Below are 19,166 nucleotides of genomic sequence, written 5' to 3' on the forward strand. Positions count from 1 at the left end.
CGTTAGTGACTCTTCTGCCAAACGGATCAAGTGTGCATTGTCCAAAGCCGCTCCGTGTCAAAGCGGACAGTGATGCATCACTGTTGTTATTGTCATTGCACCTTGTGCTTCTTGAGGCCTTATTAAGGCATGTTAACAGATGATACTCGCCAGTCTTGTAAAGCATCTGACATTGATACCCCGCCTTATGGACCTCAGTGGGGGGTTGGAGGGGCCAAAAAATTGTCCTCTCGCCCTCACATCTCTGTGAAACTGTCTTTACAGTTGCTACTTGAAAACTGGTGATTTATCAGGTCTTCTGTGGCCTCAGTGATCATATTTAGTTATGTGTTTAGTAAGATCTCTGATCTTGAGGTCCAAATTTGTTTCAAGGTGCTCCACTTTGTCTCTGTCAGGCTCCATTTTATTGCTCACTTCTCAGAAGGACCTTAATTAGGCCGGCCCCTCTAATCAAACGTAAATTAGGAGTAATACAATAAACTGTGGGGCTTGGCTAATTGATTGCTATAGGCTGAGGCAGGGAGCAGGAATGGTTGGACATTTTTAGTTTTATTGCTAATGCCAACCACTCTGCTCGTAAAACTAGCAGTTGTTGGATTGTGGGCAGGTTCTGGCATAGCAAAAAGAAAACACAAGTAAGATCACACTCAATATAGGATAAACACAAACGTTGTTTGCCTTAATACTGTTTCCCGGACAGCAACCCTCCTTCCCATTCCCCTACTAAGGGTGGCACTGGCTAATTATAGGTTTTATGTGGAATGGTTACCTTGAGTAGCCTTTCTTTTAAACAGATGATAAAAGTAACTTTGGTCTTTTTATAATTATGCAATACATGTGAGTAACCTAGCAACATTGTCTAAAGCCAGAAAGGTTTGTTAGCTCAAACATTTTATGGTGTAAACTAATACGAGCAAGAAAAAAAAGCTGGGGGAAAAATAAGTAGAATCAACTATAAACCGATTTATAAGCCCAGTCACCGGAGCGATGTCCCCGAATGGAACTCGCTATACCCCGAAGTCATGGCAACGTTTTCACTGAAAGTGACTGCAAGTTATTACCTTGAAGTTTCAAATAAAAATTTTACTTAGTAATAAGGCAACTCAAAAACATATGTATTTAGTATCTTAAAAGATGAATGAAATGAGACCACCACGTTCCACGTAAGCTGCTTGGCTAATTTCCGGCGACTTCCTGTTTGTCTTCGGTATTTTCCGTGTGTTTCCGTACGTTCCGGCCGACGCCGCTCGTCCAATGATATTAGTCCACATGCAGCGCAGGGAAGAGGGGCAGCAGTGAGGCACTTTGATAAAACCAGACCGTCAGACCCGTTAGGAGCTACAGAGAGCTGCGACACGGTGAAGCAGGGCAAGGCACCGTAGCACCGCAGACCGGACCGGGTGAATGCAGTCCTCATCACAGGACGTCGCCGAAGACATCTCCCCACAATTTTCGGACATATACGGAACGCCGGTGTAGTGTTTTTGTTCTGTAAAAGGAGAGGGAAGTCGTTTCGACCCGTTTTTCCTCAGTAAGAAGCCCGGGAACGAGGAGGTAACCGCGGTCATTAGCTGCCGATAGCTACGCGAGTGTGAATGCTCAGCTCTCGGCTCGCAAATCCCCAGTTCCTTTGAAAGTCTTTGGCGGCGTTTTTAAAGGTCCAGGAGGACACCGTACGGTTGTGTGACACTGTGTGGGGAAGGAGCTGTCTTACCGCCATGGAAAACGCTCACACGAAGAGTGTGGAAGAAGTTTACAGTTATTTCTGCGTCAATGAAAGCACGGGACTTTCGCTGGACGAGGTGAAGCGGCAGAAGGAGAAATGGGGCCTAAACGGTACGATGGTGTTTCTTCCCCCCCCCTCGTTTGTCTTCATCAGCATGAGCTCAGGACCGCCGCAGCCAATGGCTTCAAATTCATACATGTAACATGTGTTGGGTAAATGGGGTAAAAGTCACCAGCATGCAAGGCCAGCTCTTAGCCGGCTCCGTAAACTGGTTTTTTGGCTTACGTCATCACTGGCGACCTCGAGGGTTTCCCATCTTACAGAATAACGAACGATCGCGATCAGCCAATTATTGCTCAACTTAACCGTGGAGGCGGAATTACTGGCAAAAATGAGACCGTAATCATTTAGTGACGCTTCTTGGAGGCCGTAGAACACGCCAGCTCCATGTGATGGCCTAATAGTACTTTGATATATGAACACGATGCTAATCTGTTGCGTTTAGGCAGCAATGCTAATGCTATCGAAGCGTGAGGCAAGTGTCGTTTTAAACGACTTAACTATGCGATTTGAAGCATTGCTCGGTCTATACTCACCTCAGATCCACAGGTGACTTTCTAAAATGTGCTACATTGCTAATCAAGTTCACCTTCTGTGACCTGACGGAGGCTAATTGGACGGAGAGGCTAAAGGCACCGGTTATAGTGCCTCCGATGGTCCGGTTACAGTGGGAATAATGGGATAAATGTACTGGTGAATGTGGGACAGAGACGCAAAATGGACTATATAGTCACACATAAGAGTTAAAATGACTTGGTATAGTAGGTCAGGGTAAATGAACGCCTCACCCAACAGTATATAATAATGTATTACTCTACTTGTTCCACCATGGCCTCATTGTTAATTATCAGCTAACAAACCTCATGGCAATGTTGCTGACGGAACATGAAAAGATAGAGGAACATAACTGGACACGGTAACCTTGACGTCAAAGCAGGACTGTAACCCATCTGCCCATGTGCCTGGAGATCCAGCAGGCATTTGATGCTGAACAGAGGCCACAGAATCACTGGAGTAACGTTACCCTTCAAAGTTAATCTCTCTTATCCCCGGCTTAAACAGCTGTTTTATATTAATATCACCTGGGAGGTCATGGGAGGTCCACTACAATCCTTTAGAATCATTTGACCTTCGCATTGATTGGCGTTTGCAGTAAACTCTGTACCCTAAAGTGCAAAAACAGGCATTTTGATTCTAAATTGAAATAGTTGATCCAATCAAGTGAAATGTGGAGCCTGTGTTGAATTTGTCTCAGATTATGCTGAGGTCCTTCTCTTCTACAAGCTAGTTCCTCATTTACAGATAAAAGCTGACACGTTTGCACGTTTGTCAAGGCAGCAGATGGATTTTTTTTTTTTTTTTGAAGGATTACTATCTCTAATCATGCTTCCTTTTTTCTCTTCTTCATTTGCATTTCCTGGATTCGATCTCCAGAGTTACCAGCTGAAGAAGGTAATAATGTCTGTTGCTGATTTCCTTGCCATCATTTCATACAAATGTTTGTAAAGTACTGCTTTTGACCACCATTACTATTTGCAGGAAAGTCTTTGTGGGAGCTGGTCCTCGAGCAGTTTGAAGATTTACTTGTTAGAATTCTTCTTCTGGCTGCGTGTATATCTTTTGTAAGTAAATCCGCACAGCAAGTTGCTAAAAGAAACCAGTGAAGGGTTTTTAAGGACAGGCCACCGTATCTAACGGGCTTGCTTGGTTGGATTATAAATCATCCTCTGTGTTGAGCGGCCAGAGTCTTTTCATGCGTGGCGCTAAAGTGTGAACGTCTTCTGTTGGCGTAACCCAGCTGGGGTTTCACCGGAGGTTAATGACTGAGACTGTCAGTTACCCATCTGAGGAATGGTGACAACAGCAGTGGCCGGGGTCACCACCAGCCAGCAAGACATTTGAGATGCCAAACACTGCTGCCATGTAATGACTCCGTCTTAGTTCCCCCCCCCAGGCAGCAGACCTCAAGGCTTTGGCACATAACTGTTCCATTAAGACCTGTTTGCATTGTTAACGTTGGCAGTAACAGTTCACAGAAATTAGCAATGCAGAGCAAGAAAAATAAAACGGAAAATTGAGCAATGCGTATTTTGGTTATGCAATTCACATTCTTGGACTGTACAGTAGAATAAGGGTCAGAGGCACAGAACATTTTGATAAGTGCGGCTCCCCATATGCGTCTATACGGTGCCTGTTGGGTCCAGTCAGGTGATATAGAGGTGTCAGTGGCTGCTGTCTGACACGGGAACAGAGCACTACTCAGGACCATATTTGGGCCCGCACCCCTCGGTGGGTGGGCTCTGACTGGACAAACACGCATACCCATCTCCACGCCAGAGACGGGGCCCCGGTCCACTGCGGATCCACTTCAGTCTATAAGAAATTAATCAAGGAGACATTAGAGTTGTTGTATACAAAGTACGTTATGTCAAATTTTGAAAGGCTGCTGCACTATATAAAATGTATTGCAAGTTGGCTAGCACTGAAAAAAGCTACTTAAATATAAAATCAAACAAGAATAAGAGGCTCACACTGGCATTGATTAATTTCCCCAGGGAACAAAAATTAACTGCAGGACATTAACTAGCGGCTAACTAATTGTGACGTGCTAATTTTAGGGCAATTTAGCAATAGCAAAGTAACGTAGATCTCAACTTAATGACTCTTAAAGAGTCAAACATTCCTACACAGTTCAAACTGATGAGTGTTGGCAGGAGGAAAGGAATCAATACTTAAATAACCACAACAGCATTATTCCACATTGTCTTTTTGTAAATAATGCAGTCAAACTGTCACAGGATCAAGTGATTCATCCATTCTGTTGAAATGTGATCTCTATTTCCTGTGATGAACAGTGTTTTGTCTTTCATGCCTTTTGACATCATTCTTACTGTTTTAAGGTCTTGGCCTGGTTTGAAGAGGGAGAAGAAACTATCACTGCCTTTGTGGAGCCTTTTGTAATTTTACTCATTCTTATAGCTAATGCCATCGTGGGTGTGTGGCAGGTAAGACCTTCCTGTTGTCAGATTTAGACATGAAGTGTTGGACTCAAACGTGTTTAAAATTGCCTTTTAAGTTAACCTTCCATCTAACGCCGCGCTGGAGATCTGCTCTTGAAACGTATTGCTGTACTGCAGTTGAATCATTGCCTGTCTAATTAACTCTAATATTGTTATTGAGATCTGATAGCGTGGTACGTTCTCCAGCATCAAAGAACGGACTGTTCCACAGTTATTGTGTCATTAAAACACAACCATATATGGCAGTAGAATGCCCTTGATGAGGCATTAAAGATGTCTATTAGGAGCATCTTGCATTAATAGGAAGGTTTGAGGGTTGTCTCACACATGGAGGTTTCCTATTTAAATAAATAAATACACTATCTGTGGTCCAGCACAGCGCATTTATGCGCACACGCAGCAGCGATACTATTAATGCATCTCAGAAATGTCTGGAATGAATTCCGCTTTAATCTAAACAGGAACGCAATGCTGAAGATGCCATTGAGGCGCTCAAGGAGTACGAGCCCGAGATGGGCAAGGTGTACCGGCAGGACAGGAAGACGGTGCAGAGGATCAAAGCCCGTGACATCGTGCCTGGTGACATTGTGGAAGTCGCCGGTAAGCTAATTTGCTTTCCTCCTCGTGCGAACAGACTTGGCTTCTTTGCTTTGGTCAGTGTTTTGGCGGCAGTGGTGCCTGCGTTGCTTGCACATGTTTTGGTTTTTGGAAGGTTCAAGCTGGATATCACATGAACTTGCAGCAAATTTTAATTTGAATGCTTCTGGAGCTCCCTTAAAACACATTTTGTTTCTCAGCGTGGGTCTTGCATGAGCTTTTTTGGGGGGAGGAGGGGGATCAAAAGAGTTTAACTGTGCCTCAGGTAGAGTGCACAGATCAGATGAGCCCAGACATGATCACATCACATTGGTTGAATTTTATGCTAGGCCTCGCCTCATGTCATTGCAGAGGTGACTTGTATTTTGAGATGTTCCTATTAATTCACCCTATTGAAGGGCAAATGCTATTAATGCCCATGCTCATAGTGAGCCTGTTCTTTTTCCTCCATACACAAATCTGACCTCTGCATTTCTCCTCCTTGTCTCATCTTGGCGCCTCCCTCCCCGTTCTTAGTGGCATATTCTGCTGGTGGTAGCTTCAACCTGCTTAACAGAGCTGTCCACGTGCGCAGACAGAGGAGATGCAAATGCATCGGGGAATGTCCTTGAAAGTCCAGCGTTGTCCTTGAAAGACCATCTTGCTATTCAGACCTGAAGCCACCGCAGTGAGGCATAGTTTTTCTGTTCATCGTGGCATATTTTATTTTTAGTGATCATCGGCTGCTTAGATTATGGAATGTTGTATTTATAGAGGTAGTGACAGTCATGACAATGACAGGTGTCTGCTCCTGCCCTTTACGCCCCCTCCTGTCCATCTCAAAAGCACAATGGCTGACATTGAACTCCTTAGTAACCTTGACAAGGGCAAATTTAGCAGTAATGAGCAGGAAACCGACGTCTATGTCTGCGTGGTGGGGGGGGGGGTTCTTTTATTTTTAATGGAAAGAATTGCGAGTCGGGTGTCCAAATGTGATATTTCAAAATCCACGAGTGGTTGCTGGAGGTTTCCTGTCAGCAGCTATCGTAATAAAGCAGCCCGGCAGGTGGTAAAACTGGATGCTGCAGTCAGAAGAAGCTGCTCGGCTTACTGTTAATACCACAACTTGGAAAGCTGCTTTTTATTCTCTGAATATTTGCCTGGAGCTGCACTAATAACCTCTGCCGTGCAGAGGTGGAGCGTGGTGACGCAGAGCACGGCTCGGAGCTGAGCCGTCAGCAGCTGCCGTAGCCTTGAGAGGAAGAGCCTGCCGCCCATCTAACGCTGCGCCTCGTCAGGGCGCTGCTGTGGATCGGACTGTTGCCTCCTACTCACACCCCTGCATCCACTGTAATTCATTCCATGTTCTCCGAATTATTCTGCACAAAGGCTCGCAGCGTTTTCTCTCAACCTGTGAGTTCTATTTATATCATTATTCAGGAATATACATTGTGGTACATGATACTTATTCCAGACATTGTTTCTGGATCATTCACATTGGTGATGTCACCATGGATCAAATCTAGGTTTTATCTATTTTTAGGCTCGGCCCAACAGCCAAATTCCACTTGCTCCACTTAACTAACCTCAAAAAAAAATGTAAATGTAATATGTTAAGTTTGCCGGCTTGAGGTTGATACCAGAGATTTAAAGAACACGCCACAGTGTGTGTTGCCAGTTGCAGGTTGGTGTTAAGGGCTCAGAGTCTGATGTGGGTATTGTCAAAGGGCAGCGAGGTTTGTTCTCAGCTGCCTGTGAAGTTGTGGATTCTGCCACTGGGTCTGGGAGGGGTGGTTCCTCTGGGGGTGTCTCATCCGCTGCTATTGTGCGAGAGAGATGACCTTATAGGGAAGCGCTTCATGCAATAGCCGTTCCACCCTACCATGTTAAAAGAATGGACCTGATCCATCTGCCCCTGCACCCCCCCCCCCACTAAGATTCCAGACACCATGGATAGTATGTGGCATTCGCTGGTCTGGCAAGCGTCCCTCGTCACTGAGGGACCTTCTCTTGGCAAAGGTCTCAGACGTGTCAGCGAGGCCCAGGGAAAACATCCCATCTTCCTGACAGCTGAGGCAGACTTCTACTTCTAAATGCACAGATCTGATGTGCTGTGTATTTATTTCATACGTTTTCAAAGGTTAAAAGAAAAGCTTACATTTAGAATTGTCCTGCTATATGATGGCAATGGACATTATCTCTTAGATCATACCAACTGCTAGCAAACCAAGATGGGAGACTTTAACCACAACAGGGGTTTAAAGTCTGAGCTCCCACCTTAAATCAGGCGTGAGAAAGGAGTGTTAACCACCAGTGAGTTCCAGGATCTAAAGATTTTAGTCGGTGTCAAAGGTCAGAGCTTTGTCTTTACTTTTCAGTGGGTGTTGGGCCTTGAGGAAAAAGCAGTTTCACTGGCTGCCTACATTCTGCATACTTGTTTAAATGTCACGTAACTTCCACCAAAACCAAGGTTAATTTTGACAAGCGCTGCAGCGCTTCCTGTCTTTGGACAAGAACTGTTACCCTGGCAACAGGAAGAGTTGTGCTCTGCTATGTGGAGGCTTGGGCCTGCTGCTGTTTGAGATTCGTTACAGACCAGCGCTAAGCTACCCGTATGAGAGCTGTTGGCACGGGCGATTACATAATATCAGGCAGAGGTCGGGATCCTACTCATCTAACAAGATGGCCAACGTGACGTCGGCGGATCTGGCCACGACCGCTTAGGTCAGAAATATTATGGAATGTTTATTTGTCCGGGTCTCATTAAAGTAATAAAAATCCTACTATTGCCACATTAGCGAGCGGAGCGTCAGAAAGCTGCTTCACCGGTTGGCAACCCTGAGACGACCCACCCCGCCCGGTTGGAGGGCAGCCTTTTGTTAACCTGCCATTAGCACATGGACTCTCCTGGCTGTGGCAGAGGCAGGTGCCAGTTAAAGCTGCCAACTTTGTTTCAGGGGCTGCTACCTGACAAATGGAGCTCAAATACAAGTTATGTTCAGGTCTCAATCATCAACTCTGCCACTTTGTGCCTGTAAATGTATAAAAAGGAATGCAGTAAGAAGGCCTTAGTGCCTGTGGAGATGCTTGGACAGATCCCAAGGAGGATGTTGACACAGAGGGTAGCTGATGTACACACACGCTTCATCATGGGAGCAGCTCTGACGTGTCCAGCTCCTGAGACGGCATTTGGACCAGAACATTGATGTTTTTTAGAGTTAAACTGGAATGTTGAAAGCTAATGAATCACCAGGCAAAGGAAGCTTAACCTGATCTGCTCGAGTTATTGAAAAGCTTTTCGGCTGTGAGGGTAAATATTCCCATTTTTGACCGCCATGCAATTTGATATATTGCTGCGTCTGGCACAATAATGGATTTGGTTTTTCTACTTAAACGTTCAGAATATTCATCATAATTGGCTGCAATCATGGTGTCAAAACTGGACCTAATTTCAATTATTTTCATGTAGCCAAAAGACGCCTCCAGCGTCCAAACTGGACAGACCAACACCCTCCTGCCATCCCCGGGACATAAAAGTAGGCATCAGGGACTGTAATAACGGTTCCAATGTTTTACTTTTTTTTTTGTTGTGCAGCACAGGACTCGTACACGAGACAAACAATAGATCTGCAAAATCAAAGATAAAGAGAACGCTGCTGTGCTAGTACTACTGCTGTTACCCCAGGAGCACCTGGGTGGGGCAAAAGATTACAACAGAATATTTAATCCAAGTTCTTGTGATGATTTAAAAAACACTCTACGGTCGCTTTTTTAAACGGTTTCTAAGCTGGTTCATTCCTGTTAGACTTCTCAGGCTCGACACGGTCTGATCCACAGGTGGTGAAACCTCGCCCCTATGCTGCCTGACCCTGTGTTCAGTAGTTTTGGGGGGGTTTTGGTTTTTTTTTTGTTTGCCTTGTTTACTGTTTAAAATGAAATGATTTGAATTTTTTTAACATTATATTACATTCTTTATTTCCCAATACTCTGGTTTGGATGGTTGTTTTTATTGGGGGGGGGGGCGGGGGGAGTTGTCACTGACAAAGCCGCAGTAAATTATTGAGATACTACAACTTTTGTTTACTGCCTTCAGTTTGGGACTGTTCAAAATGTCTTTGGAGAGGATTTCTGGACGTTGGCCTTAAAGTTAGTCTGGATTCCTGCTTTGTATTTAGTTTGGTGTCCTATGGGTTCTCTGATATACGACAGGCTTGTTCAGCCCTCAGAGAGCTGAGCTGCGTTCTTGGCTGGACTCTCTTGTAACGCTGTGACACAATTTGCATTTTTAACAAAGTAGTCCTATATGTAGACTACGCCCATAGAAACTGTGCCATTTCCCCAGTTTCCGTTGCCTTTATGTACTAGTAGGAAGCAATTGGGTCACCCCTATCCCAATGTACCCAAATTGTCCTTTTCCTCTGAGGCGGGCCTTTAATGACTCTTGGATCCTTTATTTCCTCGTCTTTCTTTAGCTTTTCCTTTCCTTGTGCTTTTGTGTCCACATCTTCAATGGTTCAGGCAGACTGTGGTCCTATGCGTAAACATACTTTACATATTTGTAATGGGAGATGTTTTTCAATGACGTGTATGATTATGGATCTGTTTGGTTGCAGTTGGAGACAAGGTTCCTGCTGACATCCGTATCTGTTCGATCAAATCAACAACCCTGAGGGTTGACCAGTCCATTCTGACCGGTAAGACATGATTGCTGATGATATCATTGCTAACAAACTGTGTTCCTGTGGAATTGCCTCCGCCAAGGTGGTTATGTGACAGCTGTCATCTTTTAGCCAAACAAGTTATCAACAGATATTGATGACATTTCCAGGAAATGTTGATCGTGGGCTAAGGAAGAGCTCATTCCAGAGGCACTTTACCTTTGATCGTACAAAGGTCAAAGGCCCTTGGCATGAAACAACCTGTTATTTAACATTGTTACTGCTGCCTCGATCTGCTATACTACTGGTGTAACACTCAATACCTAACCTGAATGCTTTTTTCCCCTGTAGTTATTATTGGATTGGCTTTTATAGGAATAGGTTTAGCATCAGAATGTGATCGAGTAGTTTTAACACTGGAAAAATGCCACACAACAGGCAGACTCCTAAAATGTTTAATTTGTTAATGATGCCAACGTGTGAACGGTTTCCCCGTCTTCGCAGGTGAATCTGTGTCTGTGATCAAACACACTGACCCCGTGCCTGACCCTCGCGCTGTCAATCAGGACAAGAAGAACATGCTCTTCTCTGTAAGCTGCACAAGTTTTTTATTTTCCAAAACTTTTTTTTCTTTTTCATAATTTATTCGTTCTAACATCCCGCTGCCGTTATTTCAGGGCACCAACATCGCGGCTGGGAAAGCCGTGGGTGTCGTCGTGGCCTCGGGCGTCAATACGGAGATCGGGAAGATCCGTGATGAGATGGCTGCTACCGAGCAGGAGAAGACGCCCCTGCAGCAGAAGCTGGACGAGTTTGGCGAGCAGCTGTCCAAGGTCATATCCCTCATTTGCATCGCCGTGTGGATCATCAACATCGGCCACTTCAACGACCCCGTCCACGGAGGCTCCTGGTTTCGTGGGGCTGTCTACTACTTTAAGATCGCAGTCGCGTTGGCCGTGGCTGCCATCCCTGAAGGTCTCCCTGCTGTCATCACCACCTGCCTGGCCCTGGGCACACGCCGCATGGCTAAAAAGAACGCCATCGTGCGCAGCCTGCCATCTGTTGAGACCCTGGGCTGCACCTCTGTCATCTGCTCTGACAAGACGGGAACTCTGACCACCAACCAGATGTCTGTCTGCAGAGTGAGTCTCACACACACACACACACACACACACACACAGTTAATGCAATGCTGAGCTTGTCCACTGGTGCATTGTCCTCTTTTTGTCCCTTCCTGAAGTTTTCTGTGTTTGGTTTATTTCACTTTTCCCAGGTGTTGGATAGTTAAAGGGATTATTGCATTAAGCACTTATGTCCCTCGGAGAAGGTCCCTGGTTAATGTGGCCACACGGCTTTGACATCCTCCAGGAAGCTATTGGACAGAAATTGAATTTCATGCATTAGGAAATTACGTTTCTGGAAGAGACGATCAGATACTGTACTGATCAATGGCCACAGCACACACGGAGTTCTCTGACAGCTCTGTGATTTTACTGAATTTTTGTTCTAAAATGACCTCGACATCACGTCCTGTGATCCAGCAGTTTACTTTCCAGACTACGTAAACAGCTCATCCGACCTGCTCAGGCCAGGTGATTAACATCGACTCAACACCACGAAAGTGTGTTTAGGCTGCACTTTTGGTTATTTGGACGCGTTAATCTAAACAAATGTTTAGGTAGCAACGCTGCTGGAGAGCTAGACAAACCAAGATTATACTTGTCTCCAGGAGAAACGTCAAGGTTTTCAAAGCACAACGTTTTCTTATTAAGCGCCGGCTTCTGACTGTTAAGTCTCAAACCGTATTTGAGAGGAGACTCTTCATTAGCCACCAGGCAATGAGTCACTGGTGTTTATCTGCTGGAGGAAATCTGACACCCATAAGTGCTCGATAAAATCGTCCCGTTTCAGCACTTTCAATACACTTGTCAGTTTAAATGTTAATGTTCTGCAAACAGTGTTCGGGTTGCCTTCTGCTTGTGTATCCAGGTTATTTAACAGGAAGACGGCGCCACTCCTATAATCAACAGTGGGCTGCTGATGACGCTGCTGCTGCTGTTGCATAACTGACCTTGCATCAGACACTGTTCCTTTCCTCCGTCGCTACGGCGAGAAGACGGCAGTTGTTCATCAAATGCAGCCGTTATCAAATTAATCTAAAAGCCTCGTTCAATGGCAGGATCTGAGTGTTAATTTCAAAAAGATTTTTCTCCTTCACTTCTTTGGCAGTTCTGTTTATGGCAACCACTCCTCCTGATATCATTAAACTCCCTTTCTGCGCTGACTGTCGTCAATGACTTGTCGAGATGCTTTTATTCTCAAGGGAGGAAAAGGGCTCCTCAGTCAGGCATCTGGCCACCCAGTGTGGCTCTCAGATACTCTCCCAGTGTCTCTGCTGGATGATAAAAACCAGCCATCACTCTCTACAGGTCCTCGTGGTTCTGCTGTGCAACACACTCAGTTTTTCCTCTGCCTTGTTTTCCAGATGTTTGTCGTCAACAAGGTGGAACATGACAGCTGCTCTCTGTCAGAGTTCACCATCACTGGTTCTACCTACGCCCCCGAGGGAGAAGTGTGAGTGTTCCGCTAACAGCTGGGTGTTTTAATGCAACGTGCTCTGTCATCTTGTATGAACTGCAGGTTAATATTGCACATGTGTCCCCAGGTACCAGGATGGTAAACACGTGAAATGCACCCAGAATGACGCCCTGGTTGAACTGGCGACCATCTGTGCGCTTTGCAACGACTCCTCTCTGGACTTCAATGAGGTCTGAGCACTGTCGTTATATTTCAGCACCAGCTGTAAACATGATAAGCAAAAGCTTAAAACGAATGTGTTGAACTCGGATCAGCAGCCAGAAGCTCAGATTATTATATTTCTGGAGCTTTATTGATCTGAGACCAGCTTCCTTATCCAGGACATGTCTCTCCTTTTTATATTAAGTGGAATATCGCTGACATTGTCCCAGATATCATTAATAGATACCCTGCACCAGACGCCATCCCTAAATTGGCCTTATTTGGAATTAAAGCTGCACCATCCATCAGGCTGTGTATTGAGCTGTTGTCGGTGAAATCCCAAATAAGGCAAATTAACTCAAACATGCCAAATTAGGTTGCTGTGAAGGAATGAAGGAAAATTTCATTTGTTGGTTATATGTCAGTGTTGAGATCACTTAAGTCTAATTAACTAGATGTGTAATTATCCAGATTTGTAACTCTGTATTGAAATCTAGTCTTTTCGCATAAAAGATGGAGGAATAAACAAGGTTTGATGGAAGATTCCGACCGTTTCAGGTGAAAGGCGTGTACGAGAAGGTGGGCGAGGCCACTGAGACGGCGTTGACTTGCCTCGTGGAGAAAATGAACGTCTTCGACACCGACGTCGCCAGCCTGTCAAAGATTGACAGGGCTAACGCCTGCAACTCGGTGAGCGACGGCCGCTGACTCTCCCGCAGTCAGCAGATTTCCAATGGGCTGACTCGGCAGAAGTTTTCACCCCGTCCATCCATTTGTCCCATCAGGTCATCAAGCAGCTGATGAAGAAGGACTTCACCCTCGAGTTCTCCAGAGACAGAAAGTCCATGTCCGTTTACTGCACCCCCAAAAACCGTTCCATGGGCAAAATGTTTGTCAAGGTATGCTGAAAGAAGCGGGTGAAGGCCTTTTTTGTTGCTCCGTCTTCCACTTCATCAACACTTTCTTCTCTCCCTGGACCCTTTAGGGCGCACCCGAGGGGGTTATTGAGAGATGTACGCACGTCAGGCTCGGAAACAACAAGGTCCCGCTCACCGCCGGCGTCAGGGAGAAGATCATGTCTGTGATCCGTGAGTACGGGACAGGCAACGACACCTTGAGGTGCCTGGCTCTCGCCACAAGAGACAACCCACCAAAAATAGAGGACATGGTCCTTTCTGAAACCGCCAAGTTCGCCGAGTACGAGGTAAGTGAATGTCCAGGTCCCGTTGTCTTTTCTGCGCCTGGTTCTCCGTTCTTACCTTTTGTCTCCGCCTCCAGTCTGACCTCACCTTTGTCGGCTGCGTCGGCATGCTCGACCCTCCCAGACAGGAAGTGGCCGCCTCCATCATGCTGTGCCGTCAGGCCGGCATCAGAGTCATCATGATCACCGGCGACAACAAGGGCACCGCTGTGGCAATCTGCCGCCGCATCGGCATCCTGACCGAGGACGACGATGTGGACTTCATGGCGTTCACCGGCCGAGAGTTCGACGAGCTCTCCCCGCAGGCCCAGCGCGACGCGGTCACGCACGCCCGCTGCTTTGCCCGCGTGGAGCCGTCCCACAAGTCCAAGATTGTGGAATATCTGCAAGGCTTTGACGAAATCACTGCGATGGTACGAGGGTTTCACGCGGACATCGATCCCGCCATCGCCAGTGCGTTGCTTAGATGTCACCTCTGTTCTCCACAGACGGGCGACGGCGTGAACGATGCCCCCGCCCTGAAGAAGGCGGAGATCGGCATCGCCATGGGCTCCGGCACCGCCGTGGCCAAGTCCGCCTCCGAGATGGTCCTGGCTGACGACAACTTCTCCTCCATCGTGGCGGCTGTGGAGGAAGGCAGAGCCATTTACAACAACATGAAGCAGTTCATCAGATATCTCATCTCCTCCAACGTGGGGGAGGTGGTCTGGTGAGCGGGGGGGCAGAGGAACAAAATGAATGGACACTACAGCATTTTTCTAAGGCGACGTTTCGTTTCTTTGCTAGCATCTTTCTCACGGCGGCGCTGGGCTTCCCCGAGGCTCTGATTCCTGTTCAGCTGCTCTGGGTCAACCTGGTGACTGATGGTCTCCCCGCCACGGCCCTGGGCTTCAACCCCCCAGACCTGGACATCATGGAGAAGCCCCCTCGTAACGCCAAGGAGCCCCTCATCTCGGGCTGGCTCTTCTTCAGATACCTGGCCATTGGAGGTCATTTGAGTTTTGTAGTAATGACATTCATGTTATTATCCTCAGTACGGTGCTATAAATGACCCCCCCCCCCCTCTCCTGGTAGGCTATGTGGGTGCAGCCACAGTGGGGGCTGCTGCCTGGTGGTTCACGCTCTCTGAAGATGGACCTCAGGTCACTTTGTACCAGCTGGTGAGTCTTCCCTCCTCCCAATTCAGTTGTGTTGGCTCGCTGCCCCCCCCCCCCCCTCATTTCCTGCCCCTCTCCCCACAGAGCCACTTCCTCCAGTGCGCTCCGGACAACCCGGAGTTTGAGGGCCTGGACTGCCACGTGTTCGAGTCGCCCTACCCGATGACCATGGCGCTGTCCGTGCTCGTCACCATTGAGATGTGCAACGCTCTGAACAGGTAAGAGAGACTGTGCACTCTGCACGTGGGGAGGGGGGGGGGGGGGTTGAACTGTGCAACCACACAGCATCACCGTTTTTTTCCTTCCAGCCTGTCGGAAAACCAGTCGCTGCTGCGGATGCCTCCCTGGGAAAATGTTTGGCTGCTAGGGGCCATCTGCCTCTCTATGTCCCTCCATTTCCTCATCCTCTATGTGGAGCCTCTTCCTGTAAGTATAAAGAGAAATATACATGAACTAGAAATGAAAATATTCCCTCAAACTCAAAAACTGGCTGCTTCATCCTGATTAGCTCAAGGGCAGTGAAGGAGGCATTTCCGCCCCCTTGTGGTCGTGTCTTATAATTGCAGTCTCGTTCTATCTGCACGTATTTTTAAGCTCCGCTTGTACCTGTAACAGTGGCCGATAACTGGTCTCATACTGGAACCCAGTCTCTCCTCGGCTCCTTCAGAAGTGACTTTAGAAAAGGACCGACTGCTGCCACGACTCGATCGGTGATGGTTGTGTTGCTCTCTCCAGGTCATCTTCCAGATCACCCCCCTGGACACAATCCAGTGGATGATGGTGCTAAAGATCTCCCTGCCAGTCATCCTGCTGGACGAGCTGCTAAAGTATTTTGCCCGCTACTACATGGACTTCGGTAAACAGATGGAGAAGTCGGCCAAAGGCTGCTCTCTGCCTGCATGTTCCAAGGGCATCTCCTGGCCCTTCGTGGCCGTCTCCCTGCCCCTGGTGCTGTGGATCTACAGCACCGACACTAACGTGTCCGCCATGCTGTGGCCCTGACTGACTCCAGCGCACTCCCCCCCCCATGCACCAGTGTGAAGTGGACATTAACACATCTAACACAGTTACTTTATCTCGGAGCAGTTCGCAGACAACACTCGCACCCTCCTCTGGCGGTCTGCCGTCGGATGTTTTTGTATTTAGGGTAAATATATTTGGGCGTGGGCCTGGGTGTTTTAGTCATATTTTAATGACTTTGACTGACATCATCTTTGTGTTTTATAGAATTACCATGCTTTCCCCCCCTTGTGATTCCCTGTTTTGAGCAGTTTGAGGCGCCGTGAGCTGTACAGAGAATTTACACTATTTTATAATGATTAATATTTTGTAGGGTTTTGTTTTGTTTTTTTTTTGTTTTTTTTTGTTTTTGTTCCGGGGGGAGGGGCAGAATGCTGGTCATCAGACGTCAGAGTAAACTACCAGAAATGGGGAAGTTTTGGGAAAATGCTCCCGTGTGTGTTTGAGCTCCATTCTGTTTGTTTTCTGCAGTCGGCAGAGCACAGCTACCTCAATGCTGTTAGCGCGACCGTAATCACACGTCCGTCTTTACCATTTCATTTTACCAGTTCAGAGGTTGAGGTTAGCACTGCTTTGAGCCACAGGGTCAAAGCACTCAGACACACTTTTTTATACATTATTTTCCCCCCTACTTATAATTTCTGGGTGACCATGTTACCAGTTTGATTCTGAGCGATTGATTCTTTTCCTTTTTTTTTTTAATGAAGTTTGTTAAATTTGTTTACTTGAAGAAAACACATTTATCTTTTTTTTTTTTTACTTTTATTCCTCTTTAAGTCTTAATTTTCAGTCTACTTTCTGATGTATGTATAATGTGCACATACTGTACTTGAACATGTAAAAAAAAAAAAAGGCACCAAGAAGCTGTTAGTCTTATCAACTGAGCACAACATAAACGCCTGATCTGTGGAAGAGTTTGTATATCTGTACATAGCACACAAACTAGAAACTCTATAGTTTTGTTGTTTTTGTTTTTTTAAGTTAATGTTCCATACATTTAGCCTAGCTTGTGTGGGTTTAATCCTTTACTGCATGCCTGCTCTAATAATCCAGGCCAGTTTGAGTGGTTTATTTTTCCCTAACTTTACATGCTAACGTTTGTTTTCCTCCAACGCCCCCCCCACCCCCCACCCGTTTATCTCCAGAGTGAGTACACGTTTCTGTGCATGAAGAAATGCATCCTGTGTACACTGTTGCACGCGCGGCTCTGCTCCATCTCACAGCTCACGCTCGATGGACGGCGGCGTTTTGATAGGACTAGCAGTTTTTTGTAACGCTCTCTTTGAAGTCCATTTCTATAGGGCACATCGTGGACATTGACATGCAGCTGGATAAATTCAGGGTTGTTGGTGAGCCGTGGCCCGTTAACCTGTTAGCTATTCGACTAATTTAATCAAATAACTTATTCAAACTTAACGGATCATTTGAATGTTTTTGGATAACAGCTACCTAAGAATTGGATTTTCTTTTTTCTTTTTAATTGTGGGATGGGTGTTTTTACTGCGGTCGGCCACCAGGGGGAAACCAAGAGGATTCAGTTTTTAGGAGAACTCGTCCACCTTTATAAAAATAAAACTTAAAAACCTGCGGGCTTCATAGAAAATGTTACCTTTTTGATGCTCTAATGTAAATGGTACAAAACTGCAGAAAAGTTTTAAGGGTTTGTTTTTTGGGGGGGGTGGGGGTGCCTCAAGTGTCACCAAGTGCCGTAGTACATGAACAGAAATAGATTTTTCTTTCTTTTCTTTTTTTTAAGTGGTACAGCGTCACTGGTGCTGGTTGATTTATGAGTGTAGGATAGCAGCATGTTTCTGGTAACCAGCAGACCTTTTAACTGTCCCCACGCCGTTTAATGATATGGTGTTATTGCTTTCCTTTTCAACAAAAAAAAAAAAACTGATGTATTGTCCTCTCGGCTAATCATCTGCTTGCTCATAGCATGGCCTAAATGTGTTTGTAAAAAACAAAAATACAAGTACTCATGATTTTAAATTATTTGCTGCTCAGACGTCCACTGATTTGATTCTTCCTCTCTTGTTTCCTTTCCAGCGAAGGCCAAGTAAGCCCAGCTCTGCTCTTAAAAACCGGTGCAGAAAACTTTGGTTTTGTTTTGTGTTGTGCATGTGTGTTTTTGGGGCAGCACATCTTACAACAGCTGCATGTTAAGTAAAATGGAGAAAGATGCTCTTAAAGTTCGTATTATTATTATTATTATTATTATTATTATGATCCCTCCCAAGAACAGCTATAAATAAAGTGTCTGACATCCTAGCTAATCGCACCACATCCGTTGTTCCATCCTGCATGAAGAGCCTTAGGCCAAGATTCAGCTCAAGCCCATTTTAGAAGATGATCTTAGTACCATGTACAGTAAATTGTAAATTTTTATGGTGCATGTCTGCTGAGGCCGCCTTCTGTTCTACTAGAATTGTGTAAAAGACGGTGTATAGTATTGATAAATATTACAAATGTTAAATAAGCTTAAAATACAGTTTCTTTCCTAAGGAAATTCTTTTGGGATATTTAAACCAAACAGATTTTTGTTTTCTTTTTTTGTTTGCACTAAAATGTGCAGCATGTTTGGAGCGGATTTTACAAAGGCAAACGTGCAGCGATGATGGATCTGAGAAGAGCGGGAAGTCCCTCCTGGACACTGTCAAGATGCTTTACTGTATTTTCAGAGACGACTGTACGATGTATCACATGGACTTTGGTTTCAGGTAAATAAAACTGTCATGTGAAGAAATTAATCGGTGGTAATGTGTTGGCAACGATTGACTATTGTGACTGTTGGAGCTGGAAACGGATAATTCGTGATATATAAAGCTGAGAGATTCTTTAAATTAAATTCATGTCTGTATAAAACTAAAAGTAATGGCAAAAGAAAAAACGGGCTAGATGGGACAGATCCGGAGCATGTTTAAGCTGTGGTACCACACTTGGCCACTAGGTGGCGCTCCGAGCATACGGAATTGGCTATACGGAAAACGCGGGTAGCAAATTTGATCC

General features: G+C 45.8%; 1 protein-coding gene across 3 annotated transcripts; it reads left to right on the top strand.

Annotated features, from left to right (window-relative positions):
• Positions 1–1,240: 1,240 nt before the first annotated feature.
• On the top strand, positions 1,241–18,907 carry LOC101071467 (sarcoplasmic/endoplasmic reticulum calcium ATPase 2). 3 transcript variants are annotated; one of them, XM_029830353.1, is made up of 22 exons: positions 1,241–1,836; positions 3,221–3,238; positions 3,326–3,408; positions 4,687–4,791; positions 5,268–5,406; positions 9,996–10,076; positions 10,545–10,630; positions 10,718–11,182; positions 12,526–12,614; positions 12,706–12,808; positions 13,338–13,469; positions 13,565–13,678; positions 13,765–13,983; positions 14,058–14,393; positions 14,469–14,689; positions 14,767–14,969; positions 15,055–15,140; positions 15,222–15,355; positions 15,446–15,563; positions 15,873–15,993; positions 18,207–18,216; positions 18,733–18,907. In XM_029830353.1, the coding sequence occupies exons 1-22, from the start codon at positions 1,719–1,721 to the stop codon at positions 18,773–18,775; spliced, it is 3,024 nt and encodes a 1,007-aa protein (XP_029686213.1). In that variant the 5' UTR covers positions 1,241–1,718; the 3' UTR covers positions 18,776–18,907. The 3 variants fall into 3 exon arrangements, 2 of the variants coding, with proteins under 2 accessions (XP_029686213.1, XP_003974774.1); XR_003886819.1 differs by having other exon boundaries at positions 1,243–1,836; positions 15,873–17,303; positions 18,207–18,907; XM_003974725.3 differs by having other exon boundaries at positions 1,243–1,836; positions 15,873–18,907.
• Positions 18,908–19,166: the final 259 nt, after the last annotated feature.

The sequence above is a fragment of the Takifugu rubripes genome, chromosome 21 (genome assembly GCF_901000725.2).
Source record: "Takifugu rubripes chromosome 21, fTakRub1.2, whole genome shotgun sequence".
Taxonomy (NCBI): Eukaryota; Metazoa; Chordata; class Actinopteri; order Tetraodontiformes; family Tetraodontidae; genus Takifugu; species Takifugu rubripes.